This window comes from Ictalurus punctatus, chromosome 18 (assembly GCF_001660625.3).
Source record: "Ictalurus punctatus breed USDA103 chromosome 18, Coco_2.0, whole genome shotgun sequence".
NCBI classification, from domain to species: domain Eukaryota; kingdom Metazoa; phylum Chordata; class Actinopteri; order Siluriformes; family Ictaluridae; genus Ictalurus; species Ictalurus punctatus.
The window spans coordinates 630,001-651,660 of NC_030433.2; the positions used below are offsets into that span (position 1 = coordinate 630,001).

A 21,660-nucleotide genomic window follows, 5' to 3' on the forward strand; every position below is an offset into this window, starting at 1 on the left:
CGGAATGCTAACACTCTGCATACGGAATGCTAACACTCTGCAGACGGAACGCTAACACTCTGCAGACGGAACGCTAACACTCTGCAGACGGAACGCTAACACTCTGCAGACGGAACGCTAACACTCTGCAGACGGAACGCTAACACTGCAGACGGAACGCTAACACTGCAGACGGAACGCTAACACTCTGCAGACGGAACGCTAACACTCTGCAGACGGAACGCTAACACTGCAGACGGAACGCTAACACTCTGCAGACGGAACGCTAACACTCTGCAGACGGAACGCTAACACTCTGCAGACGGAACGCTAACACTGCAGACGGAACGCTAACACTCTGCAGACGGAACACTAACACTCTGCAGACGGAACACTAACACTGCAGACGGAACGCTAACACTCTGCAGACGGAACGCTAACACTCTGCAGACGGAACGCTAACACTCTGCAGACGGAACGCTAACACTCTGCAGACGGAATACTAACACTCCAGACGGAATACTAACACTGCAGACGGAATGCTAACACTCTGCAGACGGAATGCTAACACTCTGCAGACGGAATGCTAACACTCTGCAGACGGAATGCTAACACTCTGCAGACGGAATGCTAACACTGCAGACGGAATGCTAACACTCTGCAGACGGAATACTAACACTCTGCAGACGGAATACTAACACTGCAGACGGAATGCTAACACTCTGCAGACGGAATGCTAACACTCTGCAGACGGAATACTAACACTGCAGACGGAATGCTAACACTCTGCAGACGGAATGCTAACACTCTGCAGACGGAATACTAACACTCTGCAGACGGAATACTAACACTGCAGACGGAATGCTAACACTCTGCATACGGAATGCTAACACTCTGCAGACGGAATGCTAACACTCTGCAGACGGAATGCTAACACTCTGCAGACGGAATGCTAACACTGCAGACGGAATGCTAACACTCTGCAGACGGAATACTAACACTCTGCAGACGGAATACTAACACTGCAGACGGAATGCTAACACTCTGCAGACGGAATGCTAACACTCTGCAGACGGAATGCTAACACTCTGCAGACGGAATACTAACACTCTGCAGACGGAATACTAACACTGCAGACGGAATGCTAACACTCTGCATACGGAATGCTAACACTCTGCAGACGGAATGCTAACACTCTGCAGACGGAATGCTAACACTCTGCAGACGGAATGCTAACACTGCAGACGGAATGCTAACACTCTGCAGATGGAATACTAACACTCTGCAGACGGAATACTAACACTGCAGACGGAATGCTAACACTCTGCAGACGGAATGCTAACACTCTGCAGACGGAATGCTAACACTCTGCAGACGGAATACTAACACTCTGCAGACGGAATACTAACACTGCAGACGGAATGCTAACACTCTGCATACGGAATGCTAACACTCTGCAGACGGAATGCTAACACTCTGCAGACGGAACGCTAACACTCTGCAGACGGAACGCTAACACTCTGCAGACGGAACACTAACACACTGCAGACGGAACACTAACACTCTGCAGACGGAATAAGAGAGAAATGTTTTTAGGTCAAAGTCCTGCTCTTTTGTTATATTTCCTATTTCCATTCTATTTCTCTCTCTCTCTCTCTCTCTCTCTCTCACTGTCTCTCTCTCTCTCTGTATCTCTGTCTCTCTGTCTCTCTCTCTCTCTGTCTCTCTCTCTCTCACTGTCTCTCTCTCTCTCTGTATCTCTGTCTCTCTCTCTCTCACTGTCTCTCTCTCTCTCTGTATCTCTGTCTCTCTCTCTCTCTGTATCTCTGTCTCTCTGTATCTCTGTCTCTCTCTCTCTCTGTCTCTCTCTCTCTCTGTCTCTCTGACTCTCTCTCTCTCTCTGTCTCTCTCTCTCTCTGTCTCTCTCTCTCTCTGTCTCTCTCTCTCTCTCTCTGTCTCTCTCTCTCTGTCTCTCTGACTCTCTCTCTCTCTCTGTCTCTCTCTCTCTCTCTGTCTCTCTGACTCTCTCTCTCTCTCTCTCTCTCTCTCTCTCTCTGTCTCTCTCTCTCTCTCTCTCTCTTCCCTTGTCTCATTATCATATGACCCAGAGCACTAATGAGTTTCTAATGAAGTCGTGCAGTGGGAGGAGATTGGCTCAAATCTAGATCCATCTGCAACATGTACCCCCCCCCCCCCCCCCCCCCCCACACACACACACACACACACACACCATCATACCCAAAGACAAAAACACAAACACCATCCGTACACATCAGTGCCACAGATCCTCACACTGTGAAGGGTATATAGTTAAACTGTACATCACGCCCTCCAGAATTATTGGCACTCATAAAAATGAGCAGAGATTGTTGTATAAACTAAAACACACAATAATTCAAATAATATTTATTTTTCATTTTTAAATAATAGTATTTCACTTCAAAAATGTATATGCCAAAACTATATACTATAAATAAATGCCAATAAATTGTCATTCTTGAGATTGTTGAGGCAGGTGGCAGAAACAGATACAGGAAAAAAAAAACAGGCAGACAAATCCAAAACAAACACGGTCAAAATCAGACACGTTATCAGACGATCAGCAATCGGACTTAACATAAAACCAGAATCACAAAACCGAGGTCATGAACCAGAGGAACATGCACGTTACTGTGACTGTGTGTTCTGAAAGTCCTTAAGTAGTGTGTGTGTGAGTGTGTGTGTGTGTGTGCGTGAATACGTGTTATTGAGTCAGATGTGAGTGATCAGTGATCGGGTGAGGTCTGAGTGTCGCAGTCGTGTTTGCAGGCCGTGATGTGGAGTGTGACGTCAGCACGGCCGTGACGGAGAAGCTGCTGCTCTCGTCTCTAATCAAAACCTGGCCTCTGAACTGAACGGTGATGTGCACACGCAACAAACCCAAGAACTTTAGGAGTTTAAAAACCTTGTGGCTCTCTCTACAAATGCCCCCCAAGCTTGTCAGAAATGACAGGAAGAGGCTTGACGCGGTTTTATTCTGTGCACCGTTTCATGAGTTTCAATAAAACTACACACGCCTGAGCTCGAAATCTCAGCTCCTGCACGTGCTTCATATATTCATTTGCTCATTTTCATAAAAGCTAGCAATAATTCTAGAGGGCACACGCACACGCACATGTACACACACACACACACACACACACACACACACACACACTCATGCAGTTATCCATTTTAATGCTGGCCTTCTTTAAGAATAGGTGAGGTTTGGAATGGCGTGTACTCGCCGACTCGGCCCAGCTCTGAAAGGTGAACGGTAAAAATCATTCACAGTCACAGAAACAGTGGACGACGGAGAGAACGGGAAGTGTGTTTATATCCTTAGGATGAGGGTTAGGGGGATGTTTTGTGTTGTGCAGGTGTAGGTATAAGGGTCGCAGCACTCTTCTGAGTTTAAAGGTTAGGACTCGCTGGCGATGCATTAGTACATTAGCTCATCCAGCATTCAGTCACATGCGGGGGGGCGTGAGGACGAACACAAGAGGAATACTGCAGCAAATAATAACGTCTAAAACTTCTGTGACTCGCAATGAACTGCAACACATAAAATCACACTGAGAAATAATAAAAGCATGGATATAAAATATAAATGAATAACGGAATTATACGAGTAGTATGGAGGTCTAACAAACACAAATACACACCAGGCTGATCCTACATACAGAACACCATCATACCATCAAAATCTGATTATTTGTGTGTTGTTGTTGTTGTTGTTGTTGTTTTAAACAATTGTGTTGCTTTTCTACGACATATAGAACATATCAAAACTTCCAAGAGAGAAAAAATATATTTTTCTGGGTCCAACTGAAGTCACAGGTTTGGTCAGCTGACCTAAATCGTGAAAGTGTTGACGTAAACAGGAAAGTGTATATACGTGTGTGTTACCTTGTTCTTCTTGAACGGCCAGAGTTTGGTCTTGCTCTTGCTGGGTTTTTCGGGCTTAATATCAGGGCGCGAGTTGGTCAGGCTGGTCTCCGAAACGGTCCTCTTCATTGCCTGACCGTAGTCTTCAAACTCCACGTCACCGGGTGGCTCGAACCCTGATTTATACGACTCCACCACCTGTGCGGAGTCCTGTAGACACATGCGAACATTTCATTCGTCCCTACGGGAAATGGACTGATAAACGGCAGGAACTAGGAAGGACTGGAAGGACGGCTTGGAAGATAAGCCGTTAAAGAAGTGCTAATAGACAGATCTGAAAAACGCAGCCCGTGGGAATATTTGTTCACCGTCCAATCAACACGTTTCTTATTTTATAAATGGTATTACACCCTGTTTCCATACTGGTAACAGAAAAAAAAAACAAGACTTTCCCTGCGTTTCATGAGAAAAAAAAAAAACAAAGCTCAGTTTTACTTCAAAAAACTTTTATCATGTTTAATGTGCTGGTTCTCTTACAGGAACCAGCGGGACAGATCGACTCACTGTCATGTATAACAGAGAAGGAACTCTGGACTACAGTTCCCAGCAGCCACTGCACTGCACTGCATCACAGTCACATGACCGCCTACACCTGAATCTCGTCATGTTAACGAGCACCTGTGTGCATATAGCCGCAGTTTGCGCTGCACTCCTTGTTTTGTTTGTCTTTGTGTTTATGGTTTTAATTAAAATTTTAATCTGCACTTGCATCTATCTCTGCCTTGAATTCAGGTCACACACACACACACACACACACACACACACAATCTCTCTGTGTGTGTGAGGATGTAATGGAGTGTATCTCACACTCCAAAGTATTTATGTTTAAATGCTATGTTGCTTTGTGTATGTAGTTGTGTGTACGTATGTGATGGACTCTCCTGGGTCATGTTGTATGTAAAAATGTGTGTGTGTGTGTGTGTGTGTGTGTGTGCGCACATGTGAATGTGTTAGCATGACTCACAGTCTTCGCCTCTATGCTCTCAGCCGCTCTGGTTATACCATCAATGCATTTCCCTACAATGGGCAGAATCTCTCGATCCAGCTCAGCAAAGGTCTTCATGGAGTCCCCCACTCTCTCAATCCTCCTCTCCTCCATGTCCTGGAGTTTCTGCTCGGACACATGGAGAGAGAAACAGTGAGGGTATTGAACAAACTCGTACTGAAACAACCGACCGGCCAAACCCGCAATCGGGCCGGTGGCATTATGGAATTGGAAGTGATGTAACAATGGCCGTGATTGCTGCCGGAACTGAATAACGAGAACAAAGAGCGTAGTGAGCGTCAGACGGAACTCTCCGCACCGTCCGTGAGGGATGAAGAGAACAACGGACGCACCAGTGGATGGAGTCAATAAATGAATGGATGGATGGATAGATGACTGAGAAGATATAGTTACATGACTGACTGGTGGATGGATGGATGGATGGATGGATGGATGAACAGCTGGACGGTGTTCATGGTATATAGGTACGGTGCGCTCCACTAATATTGGCACCCTTGATAAATGTTAGCAAATTAGGCTGTGAAAACATGTCTGTATCGTTTAACCTTCTGATCATTTGTTAAAAAAATGCTCTCATGGACATCAAACTATTGCGAAGAAAACGCAGGTTTATCAAAAATATATACCTTTGTGAAATATAAGCGTGCAACAATTATTGACACCCTTTTAGGCAATCCTTTGTCCTAGCTTGCTTTGCTAAGATAACAGCTCTGAGTCTTCTCCTATAACGCTGATGAGGCTGGAGAACACATGGCGAGGGATCTGAGAGCGTTCCTCCGTACAGAACCTCTCCAGATCCTTCACGTTTCGAGGTCCTCGAAATGAATTTTATGAATGACTAAGGGAATTTGGCCTATGTGTTACCTCATATTTACACGTCATGGTTGAATCATTTCCTGTTCCTAGTCACCCAGGTGCACTAAAAAATGCCAAATATCAATGGTGATATACTTCAAATATATTTTTCACATATAAATTCATAGGCGTGCCAATAATTGTTGCACACCTGTATTTAACAAAGATATATTTGTTTTAAATAAACCTGTGTTGTGTGTGAGAACGGAGTATTTTCTGAATTTCTTTTTAACAAAAGATCAAAAGGGTAAACAATAAAGGCGATTTTTCACAGCCTTCTTTGCTCATATTTATCATCAAGGGTGCCAATATTAATGGAGGGCGCTGTATATGTATAAATGCATGGACGTATTGATGGGATGAGTAGATGTACGGTTGGATGTGTTAAATGGTTGATGTATGGATGATTATGTATTTCCTAAGCTGGGTCCCTTTACACTCAGCAGTGTGTGTGTGTGTGTGTATGTGTGTGTGTACCTGAAAGATATTAGGGATGAGTGTGTGGTAATGTTCCGTCTGTTCCTGGTTAAATTTCTGCAGGTAGTTGGAATATTCATTCTTACTGTCAGCTGCCAGCTGGTGTCTAAACTGCGCCTGCTGTCTGGCCTAGAGGGAAAGGGAGAGAAAATGATGGATCTGTAGATATTATTTTTACCTCTTCAGGTGATTACCCAGAATCCCACATGAGACTCATAGCCAACCACGACTTCTGTCCATCTAATACCGTCTGTGTATTTTAATATCTCTAAAATTAAAACGACTTCTTATTGTTACTTAATGCCCTCCTCCTCACACACATGTTAATGTACCGGTGTATTGTAATCTGAAATAGTTACCACATCGCTATAAATTCTAACACACAAAACCATCACACCCTTTGAAATACGCAACAAGGATTTTAAGACTGGTTGGCCTGATTAAAAATAAAGAAAGAAAGAAATGAAGAAAAAGTGAATTCCATTTTAATAAACTCATGTTTTTAATAAATGCTATGAGGGACCATCATACGTTTCCTAAACAAGTAACTGAGCACTCATATTGCTGTTTTGGTGATATACGTCATTTACTGACATTACTATATATAAAATAAAATTTAAAAAAAAACAAAAACAATTTCATATATTGAAACCTGGGATACAGGGTCATACAGTTTTATTCGTCATGCCGTTCTCCTAACACACACATATGAACGGTCAGCATCCTGGCTCGTGTATAAGTCTACAATAAGAACCAGAGTTCACATTTAGAAGCGAAGACATGATCCACACTCTGGAATGAAGTCCAGTTCTAAAACCCACCGAACCCCAAGGTGGAAAATGATAGAACTGGAACTGAGATGCTTCAGGAGCTGGAGGCATCAACAGGTCTTAACATGAAGAGGTCTTGACTGATCAAAGGTAGCAGCTAAGTTCCAGTACTAGTACCGGGTTCTAACTGCGCGTGCGTCCATATAAACAGATGTAACATTAACAGCTGCTGGTAAAGTAAAATCACTAGCATGACATGACGGCACGGCCGAAGAGAATCAGGGGGAAAAGAATCACAGTTTATAAATGAATGGAAGCATCTGCAAGAACGTTGTGCTTCTGAAAATGTTGGGAAAGGATCTTTAAATGAACTCAAAATATGCAAATACGCAGCCTCAGATTTTACTTTATGCCAAATATACTAAAAAAATCGCATCTGGACTCTGGACTAAATTCAGTTAATGACCAGTTGGTGCAACAGTTTAACTTCACACCCCAGGGACAGTCCTGCTGAGGCGACCAGCCACTGGCTCGGTTCAATGACGCATGAAATCTTTAGCAGAATATAAGCGAGTAAATCCTGCTTTCTGCAATATTCATGCAAAGGTTTATGCAGGAAACAAAAGCCTGAGACTATAACCACTTCCTGAGCAACTTCTAGAAAGCCTTGACGTGCTCTGCTCATCACTGAACCTTCAAATCAGCATCACATGCAGCCTGCCATTAATCGAACTTTTTTCCTCTGGGAGCTGCGCAAAAACCAGATTTATTTTTAAAATGCTTTTCACTTGATATCGTCTTCTGAACAATAAATGTGTAACGCACGTAACTGACATCAGTGACTGATCAAACGATATACACTTCAAATGTAATCAGAAAAAGTCATTAGATGACAGTGATGCGTTACTTTGCGTTCATTATTGATTAATTATTTATGCTCACTTTTCATCGTATTATATATTTATTGACACTGTACAGTTGTATTTATTTATTTATTTATTTATTTATTATTTGTCTGTTTGCTAGTTTAATTCAAATTCCACGTCTTCCTCCATACACGCTTCAGTATATTGCAGAACAAATGCGGCAGGACGTTCTTCACGCTTCCAGCCACGTGATTGGTGGGGGCAGCAGAGCGGACAGACAGTATCGAGGCTATGACTGGATCGAACCTCGCAGTGGGCGTGGCATATGGGTGTGCCTATGGGTGCACTGGTAGCAACATACAGACAGAGACACACCTGCACCTGTGCACCTACCTTAAGGTAACATCGCTTCAAGGCATGAATAAAACAACAACAACAGCAACACAAAGGATTAGCGAGGAAGGAGTGAAAGTTTTTGTACCCTTGAAAACTCAAACTGAAATAAGCCACTACCTGTATACACACACGGACCGGGAAGCGTGTTCGGATTAACACACAAAACACACCCGCGGCAACTGTATCAACGATACAGATACACACACTTGCATGTAAAGACACACATTACCCCTGACATCATCCGGCTATTTGAGGACCCCATCCAATTCACAGTGTTACGCTGTCTGGTTTCATGGGTAACGCTAATCTACTGCACACCCAGGACACACGTCTCACACGTCTCACACGTCTCGGTGTTCCAGCCCTGCCACGCCGACAAAGCCCAGAAGCGAAGGATGAGTGATGAAATGGTGTGAGGAGAGACACTATGGAGCCCTGGTGTAAAGGGTACAGTGAACAAGTCTCCCCATGGGCAGATATTCTTAATTACAATGTCATCGTCACTCTCATTAAGTTGTGTGTCCTGTTTATTACATCAAACACAAAATTCAGGGAAAAGTGCCTAGGAGTTTTCAATTCTGAGCGTTATTACTTAGTTTTTTTTTAAATAAATAACTGTATTTATATATAAACATAACGAATGATAATAATATAAAACACATTGTGAATGTACAGCGAACACGAGCAGACAGCACGACTGTATATTACTTATATATTATTTATATTACTATTACTTGCACACACACACACACACACACACACACACACCTTACTAACCGTTAACTGTCAAATATCGCACAAAAACACAAATATACACACAACTTCATGTTTTAAGTGTTGGGAAAGAGTCTCCTGTATGTCTGTCTGTCTGTGTGCCAGCAGGTGACAGAAGCAGGATCATCTGTGATTGTCATTAGATGTACACGTGCGCACGTGTGGGTGTGTGTGTGTGTGTGAGAGGATAAAAAGCACACAAATCCTGCCTAGAAATCATCCCACCAATCAGACGCAGGTATTCAAAAAGAGCGTAGAAACGAGAAAAGAGGGAGACGATCAAACACTCCTACCTTCTCAACATCTGCTTTCGTCACATTGATGTCAGCATCCATTTTCTCAAAGTACTGCTGTGCTCGATCTGCCTCTTTACAGGCTCTCTCAAAATTCCTCTTACACTGTAACACACACACACACACACACACACACACACACAGGTGAATGTACAATATCAGGCAAGGAAAGGGTGCAAAATAGTAAAATAAAAACTAAACAAAAAGGCTTTTTCACCACACATTTTCACAAAACACACACACACACACACACACACACACACACACACACACACACACACACACACACACACACACACACACACAGCCAGTACGTTTGAGTTTAGTAGCTGGGTACATTTTAAGTTGTTTATGTGCTTGTAGCCGTCCTCCTTCCACTCCTTTATTCTTCCTTTCTTTATTTAGTTTTTATCCAAAGCAGGACAATCAGTGTTTGTTTCAAGAGTCCACAACCATTCCATCCTCCACCCACATAATGCACACACACACACACACACACACACACACACACACACACACACACACATATAAACACAACTTTTATAATTGCTATCCAAACGCACACTGGTTCCAGACGAGTCTGAGACTGGCCCTCCGCTTTAAAACCAAAATATTCCATATCATCCGAATTCAGAAGGATTTGTGATTTCTGGTCTCTGGGGCAAATCCTTCAAACTCCGCCCTGACCCCGTTCACTATCTCTTCATCTTTTACTGTTTAATAACTATGATGAAGGATTCAGGAACTCGAGTGAAACTGTACAGGTATGTAATGACCAGGACGGGGACTGACACAACATAATCCATGAAAGACACAATTATCACCTCATTTCCTGTCACCTGTCACCTGTCACAGAGCTGCACAGGAATCTAGAAATATGTCTTAACGGCATCCAGTAAGGAGGAAGAGTCTTCTAGAAACCATTGCCATGCACACGATGTGCGGTGGAGGAAGGTCCGTACACGACTCACCTTGCCCTGTTATTACATCCAGTGTGGATTTTTTTTCTTACCAGATTAGACCTGGATCAAAAAAAAAAAAAACCTATCACAGATATTTACTATTGATGAATAGAAAGAGACTTACCAGTTCCAGCTGTTTCCAGCTGTTCTCAATATGCTGTTGAGCTTTCCGTCCATCGTGGAAATGCTGCGAGAGAGAGAGAGAGAGAGAGAGAGAGAGAGAGAGAGAGAGAGAGAGTTAGTGCCTCTGTGTGTGTGTGTGTGTGTGTGTGTGTGTGTGTGTGTGTGTGTGTGTGTGTGTGTATCACTCATTTTGCTGAAGTTCTGCAGAAGCCTGGATTTAGAACCTCAACAGCACTCAACACTTGTAGTGCTCTCTCTCTCTCTCTCTCTCTGTGTCTCTCTCTCTCACTCTCTCTCTCTCTCTCTTTCATACACGTACGCACACACACACACACACACACACACACACACACACACACACACACACACACACACGCACACACAGACAGCATGATGAACTAGAATCGAGTAGCAATGGACAATATCCTCAATTTGATTCCATTTAAACAATTACCCAGAAATAACGCACAATTTTGAAGAATCTTGATTTTGAACCTTTCTGTTTCTCTCCGGTTTTAAATCAAAGAAGTAATTTTTTAAAAATCCCAGATTTTCTGCTGTTTGGTCTAAGAGTTTTGGACCCCACTGTATATGTGAATATATAAAAGGCCCAGTGCAATAGCAACACACACTCTCTCTCTCTCTCTCTCTCTCTCTCACTCACACACACACACACACACACACACACACACACACAGAGAGAGACAGAGAGACAGAGAGACACAGAGAGAGAGAGAGAGAGAGAGAGAGAGAGAGAGAGATTAATGCTTAATTGAAAGCTCAAAAGAGAGGAAATGTGTGCCTTTAGAAAAGTCTTTAGACCCAAAAGGCAGTGTGTGTGTGTGTGTGTGTGTGTGTGTGTTAGCATGCTTAGCATAAGCCCAAAGAGGGCTAACCCACTTACACAAAAGAAACGGTTCTCAATTCTTTTTGGAGTGACAGCACTTCCTATTGAAGTTAACCTGCACTACCCTCAGGTTTCTCACTTCTTCCAAAGACTGAGAAACCAGGAAACACACACACACACACACACGCGCGCACACACACACACGCGCACACACACACACACACGCACACACGCACGCACACAGAGTTAAACCTATTCAACAGATAGAGGAGGAAAAGACTGAAGCGATGGTTCCCTTTAAAAGGGAACTCAACGTTACGAGAGCTTCACGCTGTGGGAAAAACCCCCGTGTGTGAAAGGTATCTGAAGTCTGTGTGAAATTAAGCCATTCGCATGTTGCAGGACTATAAAACAGTGCCTGTAAACCACGCCATCGGCTTTATTATCTTCAGCGAAAGACTGCATGTCGGTCGTTTGTGTGAACGCTCGCAAAAAAAGACGCTTCATTTTCCCTCTACTTTTCAACATATGGATCAAACGGCAGAATGAAGAAAACTGTGGCTGTGATCATAGGTTGCATGAAAACATCTTGCGCGTTTGTGTGACATCACTTACCGATTTTCTCTCTGCTTTGAGGTCCTGTGAGTATCGCGTGAGCTCAGTGATGATCTGTGATGTCATGTTCTCGGCGATGAGCTCGTGCTGGCCGGCGTAGTCATTCAGCTCGTTCAGAGACGCCAGAAATGCACGGCACCAGGTGTATCTAACACAGGAAGTGACATCACCAGTAATACACAGTAAACTCACTGGCTATGCCTCAGTGGCTTCCAAACAACATCAGCTATCAGAAAGAGCAGCAGCTCTGCGTTACAGCAGAATTCACCACAAAAGTTCAATCATTTCGTCTTTATCACAATATTTCCTGTCCGCTTTCATTTGGGCTTACTTGCTCTCTTCTTCTTCCCTGGCATTCTTCTTGGGTTGGTACTTCTTAGACAAATTTCTAGACAGAAAATAAGATCACACTCTTCATGAAGAACGAATTGAAATAATCTCCATGACCAGATAGTTTTGCAGAACCATGAACAGGATCTCAGCTACAACCTTTCCAGCAGTAAAGACACGTTAATTACGGCCAGCCCCTGGAGCCTCACATGGCATCACTTGTTACAGACCCACATAAATCCAAATGTGCTCAAAAATCTGGAAAGTATGTAAATTAACCACACACACACACACACACACACACACACAGTTAAAAAGTCAAAACTCACCTGATCTGCTTTGCATAGCTGAGCTCGATTTCGGATCGCTCTTTGACAAATTTGGTGTAGCGCTCCACAAAATCTATACCCCACTGAGTGTGCTTCTCCAAGTTATCAAACTGATCCTAGAGAGAAGAAGAAAAGGCAGAGAAGGAATGGTAAAAGATAAATATATAAAGGTAATCAAATAAATAAGGGTATTAAATGAGTAAGCGCATTATGGCTCATGCAGGTGGGTGTTATTGTAGTCTTGACCACAGACACCTCACCTACATTGTGTGAACACTTCTTGTACACACACACACACACACACACACACACACACACACACACACACACACATACGTATATATTTCAGTGACCAGTTTCCGACAGAAAAACACCTGTATATACATTTTAGCAACTGAACTGACCTTTTAACGCCTCCTCTAATCATGAGATGTTTATTACACGCATGAAGGTTTTATTTTTGCTGAAACTGTCTTATTCTGTTAGAAGATAGTTTTGCTTATTTCCAAAAAGAAATGCTTGCCAATAGAATTTCATAATGACACGTTTGAAATGAGCAATGAACCCCCAACTACTCAGCCAAGAGCTCTGGTTATAGGAGACTCTATCTTAAGGTGCATGACATTAGCTAGGCCTTTAGGGCCTTTAGGGCCTCCAGCAGCTTTCGTTACGTGTACTCCGGGAGAGAGGGTGTTGGACATAGCAGGTAATCTTAGGCTCTTAGGCAAGCACAGGATTTCAAAGACAGTTTTCCATGTAGGAGGTAATAACATACAGCTTTGTCAGTCAGAGGTTACTCAGTGTCATTATGCTCTGGCAGCTTACAGCGGGGTATGAGCGCTGACCTGCTGGACGTCCAGGTGATGCTCTGAAAACAATGTGGGCTTTATAAATAATGGGAGTAGTTTTGAGGGCAAGGCTGGTCTGTAAGGGTGGGACGGTATTCATTCCACTCAGGAAGGTGCTGCTCTCATTTCTTGCAGCACAGCACATGGTCTCAGAACAGGCCTAGTTAATCACTCACGATCCAGAGCCAAGGCCAGGGAGCAGACAACTTACATAAGGAGAACATTCATGTCGTATATCAGTCCGGGTTTAGACCTCATCATAGCACAGCGTCAGTTAAAGTGGTAAACGACCTTCTACTGACCTCTGATCAGGGTTGTGCCTCGCTGCTTGTGTTACTCGACCTTAGTGCAGCTTGTGATACTATAGATCACACTATTCTCCCTGATAGATTAGAAAATGTTGTTGGTATTAAGGGAACAGTCCTCTCCTGTCTCAGGTCTTATCTGACCGATCGTTATCAGTTCGTAGATGTAAATGGAGACGTCTCCACGCATACCGAGGTTAAATTTGGAGTTCCACAAGGTTCTGTTTTAGGCCCACTGCTCTTTACTTTATTTATGCTACCTCTAGGTCAAATTATTCGTAAACACGGAATTATCCTCCACTGTTATGCTGATGATACACAGCTGTATGTTTCAGCGAAGCCAGAGGACAGACAGCAGCTTAGTAAAGTTGAGGAATGTGTAAAGGACATTAGACGTTGGATAATTATCAACTTCCTTTTACTTAATTCTGATCAGACAGAAGAACTTGTACTAGGCCCACGTGTAGCTAGAAGTAATCTTTCTGATCTCACAGTTACTCTGGATGGACTTTCTGTTTCATCATGTGCAGCAGTAAAAGACCTTGGAGTGATTATTGACTCCAGTCTATCATCTGATGCTCATGTAGATAATATTACTAGGATAGTCTTCTTTCATCTCAGAAATGTTTCTAAGATAAGAAACATATTGTCACTACATGATGCGGAAACATTAGTTCATGCGTTCGTTGGATGCATGCCCCTCTAGGTTGGATTATTAAAGTCAGCAGAATTGAAGGCTTTTTGAAGTCCTTCTTTTGGGGTCTGTGCCCCACAATCCTACCTGCTGCCAGCTTCCTCCTGCATGCGCAAACATCATTCAGAGAAATTTAACTTTCCAAAATCCCCTTTAATATACTACACAATGATAAAACAACGAGGTCAATATAGTTTATACTAAATAAAAGTAAAAAGTAAAGTATCAGTGCTAAACACACCCGGTCCTTTAGAATATAAGAGCAAAACTGAACCATGGTATCTTTAGTAAAATGCTGCTTTGCTAATATCAACTATTTTTATTCAAACTGTGAATATTTAGAGGTACAGAACATATGAATATTTTAGTATTTACACAAGATCATTGAAATTGTTTTGCTTTGTCCGGTATATTTAATAGAACTTAGATCATACTATTAAACAAGTAACATTATCGGTGTTCTCTACCCAACACCACAAACAGACATAATGCCGATTTTCTCCATCAGATCAGGTCATTTAACATGTTAGTGAAACTGAATTAATACAGGTATACCTAAAAATAATATATACCACCCAGCCCTAACTGTAGGTTGCAGAAAGTACCAGACGCTCTACAGACGTCTGGCCTGCACAACTAGAGTTTCTGTTCGCTTACAGGAAACCCCCATCTATTCATCGGTGTGTTTGAAACGTCAGTGATGTTTATAAGGCCAGGGCTTAGAGACAACTTGCAGCTATTCCTCCAAATTCAAAGATGAATTAGATCTTAGTCACACTTTCCTTTTTAATAACAAAAAAAAAAAACTACATTTAGTTAACGTTCATTTGAAAGGAAGCAAGAAGGAGTCAAGGTGAAAGTGTTAGTGTTAGTGTTAGTGTTAGGGTTAGGGTTAGGGTTAGGGTTAGTGTTAGGGTTAGTGTTAGGGTTAGTGTTAGTGTTAGGGTTAGTGTTAGGGTTAGTGTTAGTGTTAGTGTTAGTAACCCTAGGCCTTTTCAGGGTTAGTGTTAGGGTTAGTGTTAGGGTTAGTGTTAGGGTTAGGGTTAGGGTTAGTGTTAGTGTTAGTGTTAGGGTTAGTGTTAGGGTTAGTGTTAGTGTTAGTGTTAGTAACCCTAGGCCTTTTCAGGGTTAGTGTTAGGGTTAGTGTTAGGGTTAGTGTTAGGGTTAGGGTTAGGGTTAGTGTTAGTGTTAGTGTTAGGGTTAGTGTTAGTGTTAGTGTTAGTGTTAGTGTTAGTAACCCTAGGCCTTTTCAGGGTTAGTGTTAGGGTTAGTGTTAGGGTTAGTGTTAGGGTTAGTGTTAGGGTTAGTGTTAGTGTTAGTGTTAGTAACCCTAGGCCTTTTCAGGGTTAGTGTTAGGGTTAGTGTTAGTGTTAGTGTTAGTAACCCTAGGCCTTTTCAGGGGAGGGTAAATACCAACTGACGAACAGAAGACCTCGTGCTCTCTCAGCTTCATCCGACCGAACGCCTGATGCACCACACATATTTCAGACACTGTAACTGAAGCTAAAATCTTAGGCTAATACTTTTACAGTGAGTAAAAATGTCTAACACCAGATCAGACAATCTGATTACCGTTCCTCGTCTGACATCTATCAGCTGTCTCCCGATACGATATCATGGAACTTGATCTAACCACAACTTTGCCAAAAGAATCAGAGTTTTAACTGACCGGGTGGGGCTGATATTTGTGGGTTATTGTTTCCGTGTCGAATAAAACGAAACAATTTAGTCTGCAATGTTTAGTCCGTTCGAATCGAACCCTGGTGCATGTTCCTCCTCGTGGTTCATTTTGAAAGGAAGAGAGTGGAAAAAAACCACCAGGCCATGAGTGTCTGAGGCAGACCCGAAACAACGCCAGCGCTGCAGAGACGCTGCGCATTCTAGATCATCTGTGACCGATGAACAAAGAGAGAAATGACGCTGGATGATTTACACAAACTTTTTCTGAACTAGTTATTTCCTATGTGAACTAGTGAACTAGTTATTTTCCTGTTTGTTTTTTTCCTCTCGCTGATTAAAGCTGGAAGAGTTTTACGAGTACGTTTCTTACTCCTACATGCCCACTTCATTTCACAATGTGCAGTGTGAAACTAAACCCAATCGCTAAACCTCCGAATCCGAGTCTCAGTACTGAACGAAAGTACTGAACGGTGTGTGAAAGTCCTACGACATCTAACAGTATCAGGATCTAGGTTAAATATTACACTGACATACTATTCAGTGTTAGTCTGTAGTCCGAGAGGTAAACGTTTATACAGTTTTTACATAATCGTTCAATTTTACTTAATGCTTGAAGACATTTCTACGGGTATACGAATCAGGGTATAAAACATCGCCGACACACTGCCAGCCAAACAGTAGTACTGCAACAAAAAAGGTGTTTAAGAATACTTTTATTTCATGTCAGAGTAATTTCCCTCCCGATTTTCTCCCCAATCCCATTTCCCATCCTCCCACTGGGGAGGGTGAAGGCCGAGCTAACACTCCCCCAAGATGTGATGCCAGCCAACTGCATCTCTTCATGCTGCATCACACTTGGACGAAGGTGCTGGCTGCCCTAGTGGGCATACATCAGCTCAGATGCCCACGATCAGCTAGCGTTATCGCGAATGACAGGGGAGACGCCGTCCCACCCGACCGGCCATGCACCGGTGGGATTTGAACTCACAATCTCATGATGACAGGGTGAGTGCTTTTCCTTTGCACAACTCGGGAGTCCTGTACAACTGCAGCATTTAATTGGATGCTTCCAGTAAGAGTCTGTAATTGTTATAAAAAATACGGACACCCACTACAGTTCACTAACAGTCCAACGCTGGTCCAAAAACATAACACCGTCTATAACGGTCCTAGCAACATCAACACTGATCATTTACACAAAATGACATCCAAAACTGACCACCGCTAACTGACCCACGTTCAGGTCATCAAGCTAAATATTCAGCTACGCGTCCACGTTCGTGCCCGATCTGCCGTAACGCATACGTAGACGTGCGATAAACACACCGTGTATGTTTCCTTATACGTGGCGCTTCAATACTGTGTTTAATGCTCACATGCCAGAGTTATAAATAATGCAGGAAGGGTTGAAAATGTGAGCAAACAGCGGAGTACATCAGGCAGTGAATGTGTTAAACGTCATCTGATCGTATGATGAACAGTATAACACACTTTACCTCACCGTCTACAGACTAGTGCGTCCGTGTCCAAGAAATTCCAGAGTTCAGCCTCTAACCTCTTATTTATAACCACCATGATTATTATAGGAACACACTTTAATAAATCCCAAAATGTCACGAAAACATCTGAGTACATAAAAAAGCACCCGTTCAGGCTGTTTACATCGCAGTCTCCTTCTGTCCCCGGTCAAAGTTCATATCATACGCTTCATCCAGAGTAACGCAGGACCTTTCAAGAGATGTAAAATTCACCGATCCCTTCGCTGGTATGGCTGTATCGATGGTATCGTTTAGCTGAAGAAGACCAGACAAACCCGTGCTGTAATCTGTTCCTCCTCACACTGCAGTTTGAATCACGGTTCAGGATTAGCGCGCTGAGTCTGAATCCACATTACGCTAACGTTCACAACGACAGGCTCACCTTGGTGTGGCTCCAGCATCCACCCATTTTCTCCTCCACCATCTCCAAGGCTGAATTCAGTTCCACTTCCCTCTCACACGCTCACGCTAGCTCACGTACAGATTCCCTTTCTCTCTCTACAATCACACCCGCGCGGTGTAAAAACGATCTCAAGCATGCGCAGAGAGAAAGTGCTACACACTGTAATATAGTTCACTCACTTACTGACAGTGCACAGGAGAACAGGAAGGAAAGAGCTGTGTGTGTGTGTGTGTGTGTAGACACAGGATGTGTATGTGGGCTGATGCTCTAAATGTCTGCATGTGCATTGGTTTGGTTGGTCGTTTTTTCAGGCTCTCCGAACGCTTCCTGTCCAAACCTGAGACAGACTGCCATCCGAAGCTTGTGTAACATCACGGGTATTTACAGACCCGCCGTGATCACGTGATGTGGCAATTAAGCGCGCAGCGTAATTATAAATACGACAGTTGTGCACCGGGTGGCCACAGTCGCAGCACGCTACCAGGCCTGATCTGAGAACGATCGTAGAGGCCGAGCAGACAAAGGAGGAGCGGTTCTGAGGGGCTGCGCAGGGACGTATCAGGGGACGTGAGGTTGTTAGGGCAGTTAGCTCCCAGTCCTGCTGTAGGGCCTCCCCTCACCAAGGCTGTCCCAAGTTTTCAGCGGTCTCTGGTCAGCGAGCGGTCACAGGGCAACGGAAATCTGATGCTTTCCCTCTAATAGAATGTGGAAAAGTTAACGTCACTAAAAGGCCGTCTGACGGCGTGGAAACTACTGCCGAGTGTGTCTCCATGGGTTCTGTCGGCCGTAGAAAAGGGTTACCGGGTCCGGTTCAGAGCTCGCCCTTTTATCTGGTAGAGCGTACGCTAGCTAGTCCCAGTTTGTTTGCCGCTAGCACTGCTTCCACTCACTAACGTTATATATTTGTGAAGGTAAGACACCGTCAGAGAACGAACGAGCCCTCGTTATTCATCAGTGGAAACAATCAGCGTTTAAAAAGAAATGATCCGTCGTTGTACATCACGAAGACCACGTGTCGAAAAACTTACACTCTGGACCGAGTAAGAAGGGACCGGACGGTTGTTTGGCACTCTGTAAAAAGACAGCTCGGAATTATTGTTGAATCTGTTCGCACAGCAGCGTTTTCCCAGTTTAGATACGTTTTGTCCGTTTTTGCGGAATTCACGCCGCGCACTACTGCTGCCGCTCAGTGGGCGTGACCGCGGCGAGTTCCGGCTACCGTGACGTCACGTGCATTCCCTCTATTGTGCAAAAGATTGTTTTAAATTCTCGTAGACGTGAATCAAAAGTGCTTCACCTTGTGGCTGTTCAGGGGCTTTTCCGTGCGTTCGGTTCTGTGAACTCATTGTATGGAGTTTTATTTCCCCACGGATTAAATGACATGAATTAATAATGTGGGATATGGCATGATCCTTTTTTTAATCTTATACATATTGGACTTACTGTATAGAGTCTAATATGCTTCAACCGAAATTATCTACATTTTTCTGCATCAATTATTTATCTTCATCTCCCTCCACTGGCTTCCTGTAGCCGCCCGCATCAAGTTCAAGGCCTTGATGCTCACCTACAAGACCTTGTCAGGAACAGCGCCCCCTACCTCCACTCTCTCCTGAAGGCCTACGTTCCCTCTCGCAATCTGCGATCGATTAGCGACCGACGTTTAGCGGTTCCAACTCAGCGTGGCACAAGTCCCTTTCCAGAACCTTCACACTGACTGTTCCTCAGTGCTGGAATGAACTTCCAACCTCAACCCGGACCACAGAATCTCTCTCCATCTTCAAAAAACAGCTAAAGACCCGCCTCTTCCGTCAACACCTAACCAACTCATCATAAAAAAATAAAAATAAAAAATGCACTTACACTTCTACTCTGCACTTTGCTTCCTCTAGAACTCAGTTAAAGCTCTCGTATGGTAGCACTTCTTGTACTGTTCTCTGCGTGAGATATCGCTTTGCCTGTATTTCCTCATTTGTAAGTCGCTTTGGATAAAAGCGTCGCTAAGTGAATAAATGTAATGTAATGTGATTTAATGTAAAAAAATAACCAAAGACTGAACCAATAATCAGACGCTGTACATGGTTTTTGTTTGTTTCTGTGTTTTTACCAACAGTCGTTGTTTTTAAAAAAAGGCAGTTTGAATTTTATTAGCTCTTATATTTATTTATAAACGTATCATTATTTGACATCCATTGATCATCATTTTCCAGGCAGCTTTATCTTTATTTCACTCTAAAACCTGGTGGATCAAGAGTTAAGGCTCTGCACTACTGAGGATCGTGAGTTCCAATACCAGCACTCTCAAACGGCCATAGTCGGTCCTTAACCCCTGACCTCTGACCTGTGGGTCACTCTGGATAAAAGCATCAGCCAGGTAAGGCTGTACTTCTTGACTATAATGCTAATGAGGAGAATAATGCACTTAGGCAGTATTTATAGCGATAGATGAGGAAACAATAACTCAGTAATGTCCTTCCCTTTTCCACACACACACACACACACACACACACACACACACACACACACACAGCTGCTTCTGTACATCAACTGGGTCTGTCTGGTGCAATCCACAAAAAATTAAATTGGGAATGCAGGAAACATCTGGTGCCACATAATCTCTCTCTCTCTCACACACACACACACACACACACACACACACACACACACACACACACACAGGTTTCCATTGAACCAAATTCTTTGTCTCTATCAACCTTATCTAATATTTTTGGAGAGGTTCCTTCCAGCCTTTTGACTGTTATGTAAGCCTCTTCGTCATCTACACGCACACTATCGCCGCTCGCCGCGGAGGCAGAACGCACAGCTGCTACTAACCGTTCTTTTCATGATCGATTAATCCGGCGATTATTTTTTTTTATTGATTAATCTGATGATTTATTTTAATTATTATTCAATACCATTTTTTCATTTATTTCAAATAAATTCTACAAACTGAGTTACACATATACATTTCAGACAAAAAGTTTACATTAACCCAACTGTTTGTCCAATTTTTATATATATATATCGATTGGGAAATAGCTTATACTTCCGGTTAGTTAAAAAAAAAAATGCTAGTGTTCCATTTTAAACGATGCCGTCCTTCTAAAACTCGTGCACTACACAGTCGAGTACACAGGGCAAGTGCGCAGCGTGTAGGACATCATTTGGGACACAACCCGGGTCTGTAGTCTCTGCCGTATTTCTGATTTCGGAACAGAAGCAACGCACTGAGTGAACTTACCCCGTGCCGTTACTGTCTTAAAATAATTATGATGTTGTTTCCTCATTGAATCGTCATGATAAACGGTCCTATCAGGATAAAGGAGGATGAACGTGAAATGAATGAATGCCGGCGTTCTTCTCAATGTAGACAATCCCATGATTCTTTTCACCGGAACACTGTCCTATAACAGTCTGGACAAACGCCTCATATATGTCACGAGGTAACGTCAGGCATCTCATTTAAGTGTTCCGTAGCTAGTTTGTGCAGCTAACGTTCTAGCTCGTGAGCTAGATAGTTTACTCGGTGAACAACAGTGCAGCCTATTAGTGTGAGATCCATCCTCGGATAAGCAGATAAAACGTTCCAGCAAGAAGAAAT

General features: G+C 43.2%; 1 protein-coding gene across 22 annotated transcripts in view; it reads right to left on the reverse strand.

Annotated features, from left to right (window-relative positions):
* Positions 1–21,660, reverse strand: part of LOC108278914 (formin-binding protein 1) — a 65,442-nt gene that overhangs the window by 20,346 nt on the left and 23,436 nt on the right. For 20 of the 22 annotated variants that reach the window (XM_053687653.1, XM_053687649.1, XM_053687652.1 and 17 more), the window contains exons 2-9: positions 12,589–12,704; positions 12,261–12,317; positions 11,930–12,077; positions 10,469–10,531; positions 9,383–9,487; positions 6,284–6,412; positions 4,910–5,056; positions 3,907–4,095 (exon numbers count right to left, since the gene is read on the reverse strand). In XM_053687653.1, the coding sequence (XP_053543628.1) occupies positions 3,907–4,095; positions 4,910–5,056; positions 6,284–6,412; positions 9,383–9,487; positions 10,469–10,531; positions 11,930–12,077; positions 12,261–12,317; positions 12,589–12,704 (954 nt within the window). Of the gene's footprint in view, positions 1–3,906; positions 4,096–4,909; positions 5,057–6,283; positions 6,413–9,382; positions 9,488–10,468; positions 10,532–11,929; positions 12,078–12,260; positions 12,318–12,588; positions 12,705–18,035; positions 18,236–21,660 lie in introns of those variants that run through there. The other 2 variants (XM_053687667.1, XM_053687651.1) reach the window with 2 other exon arrangements.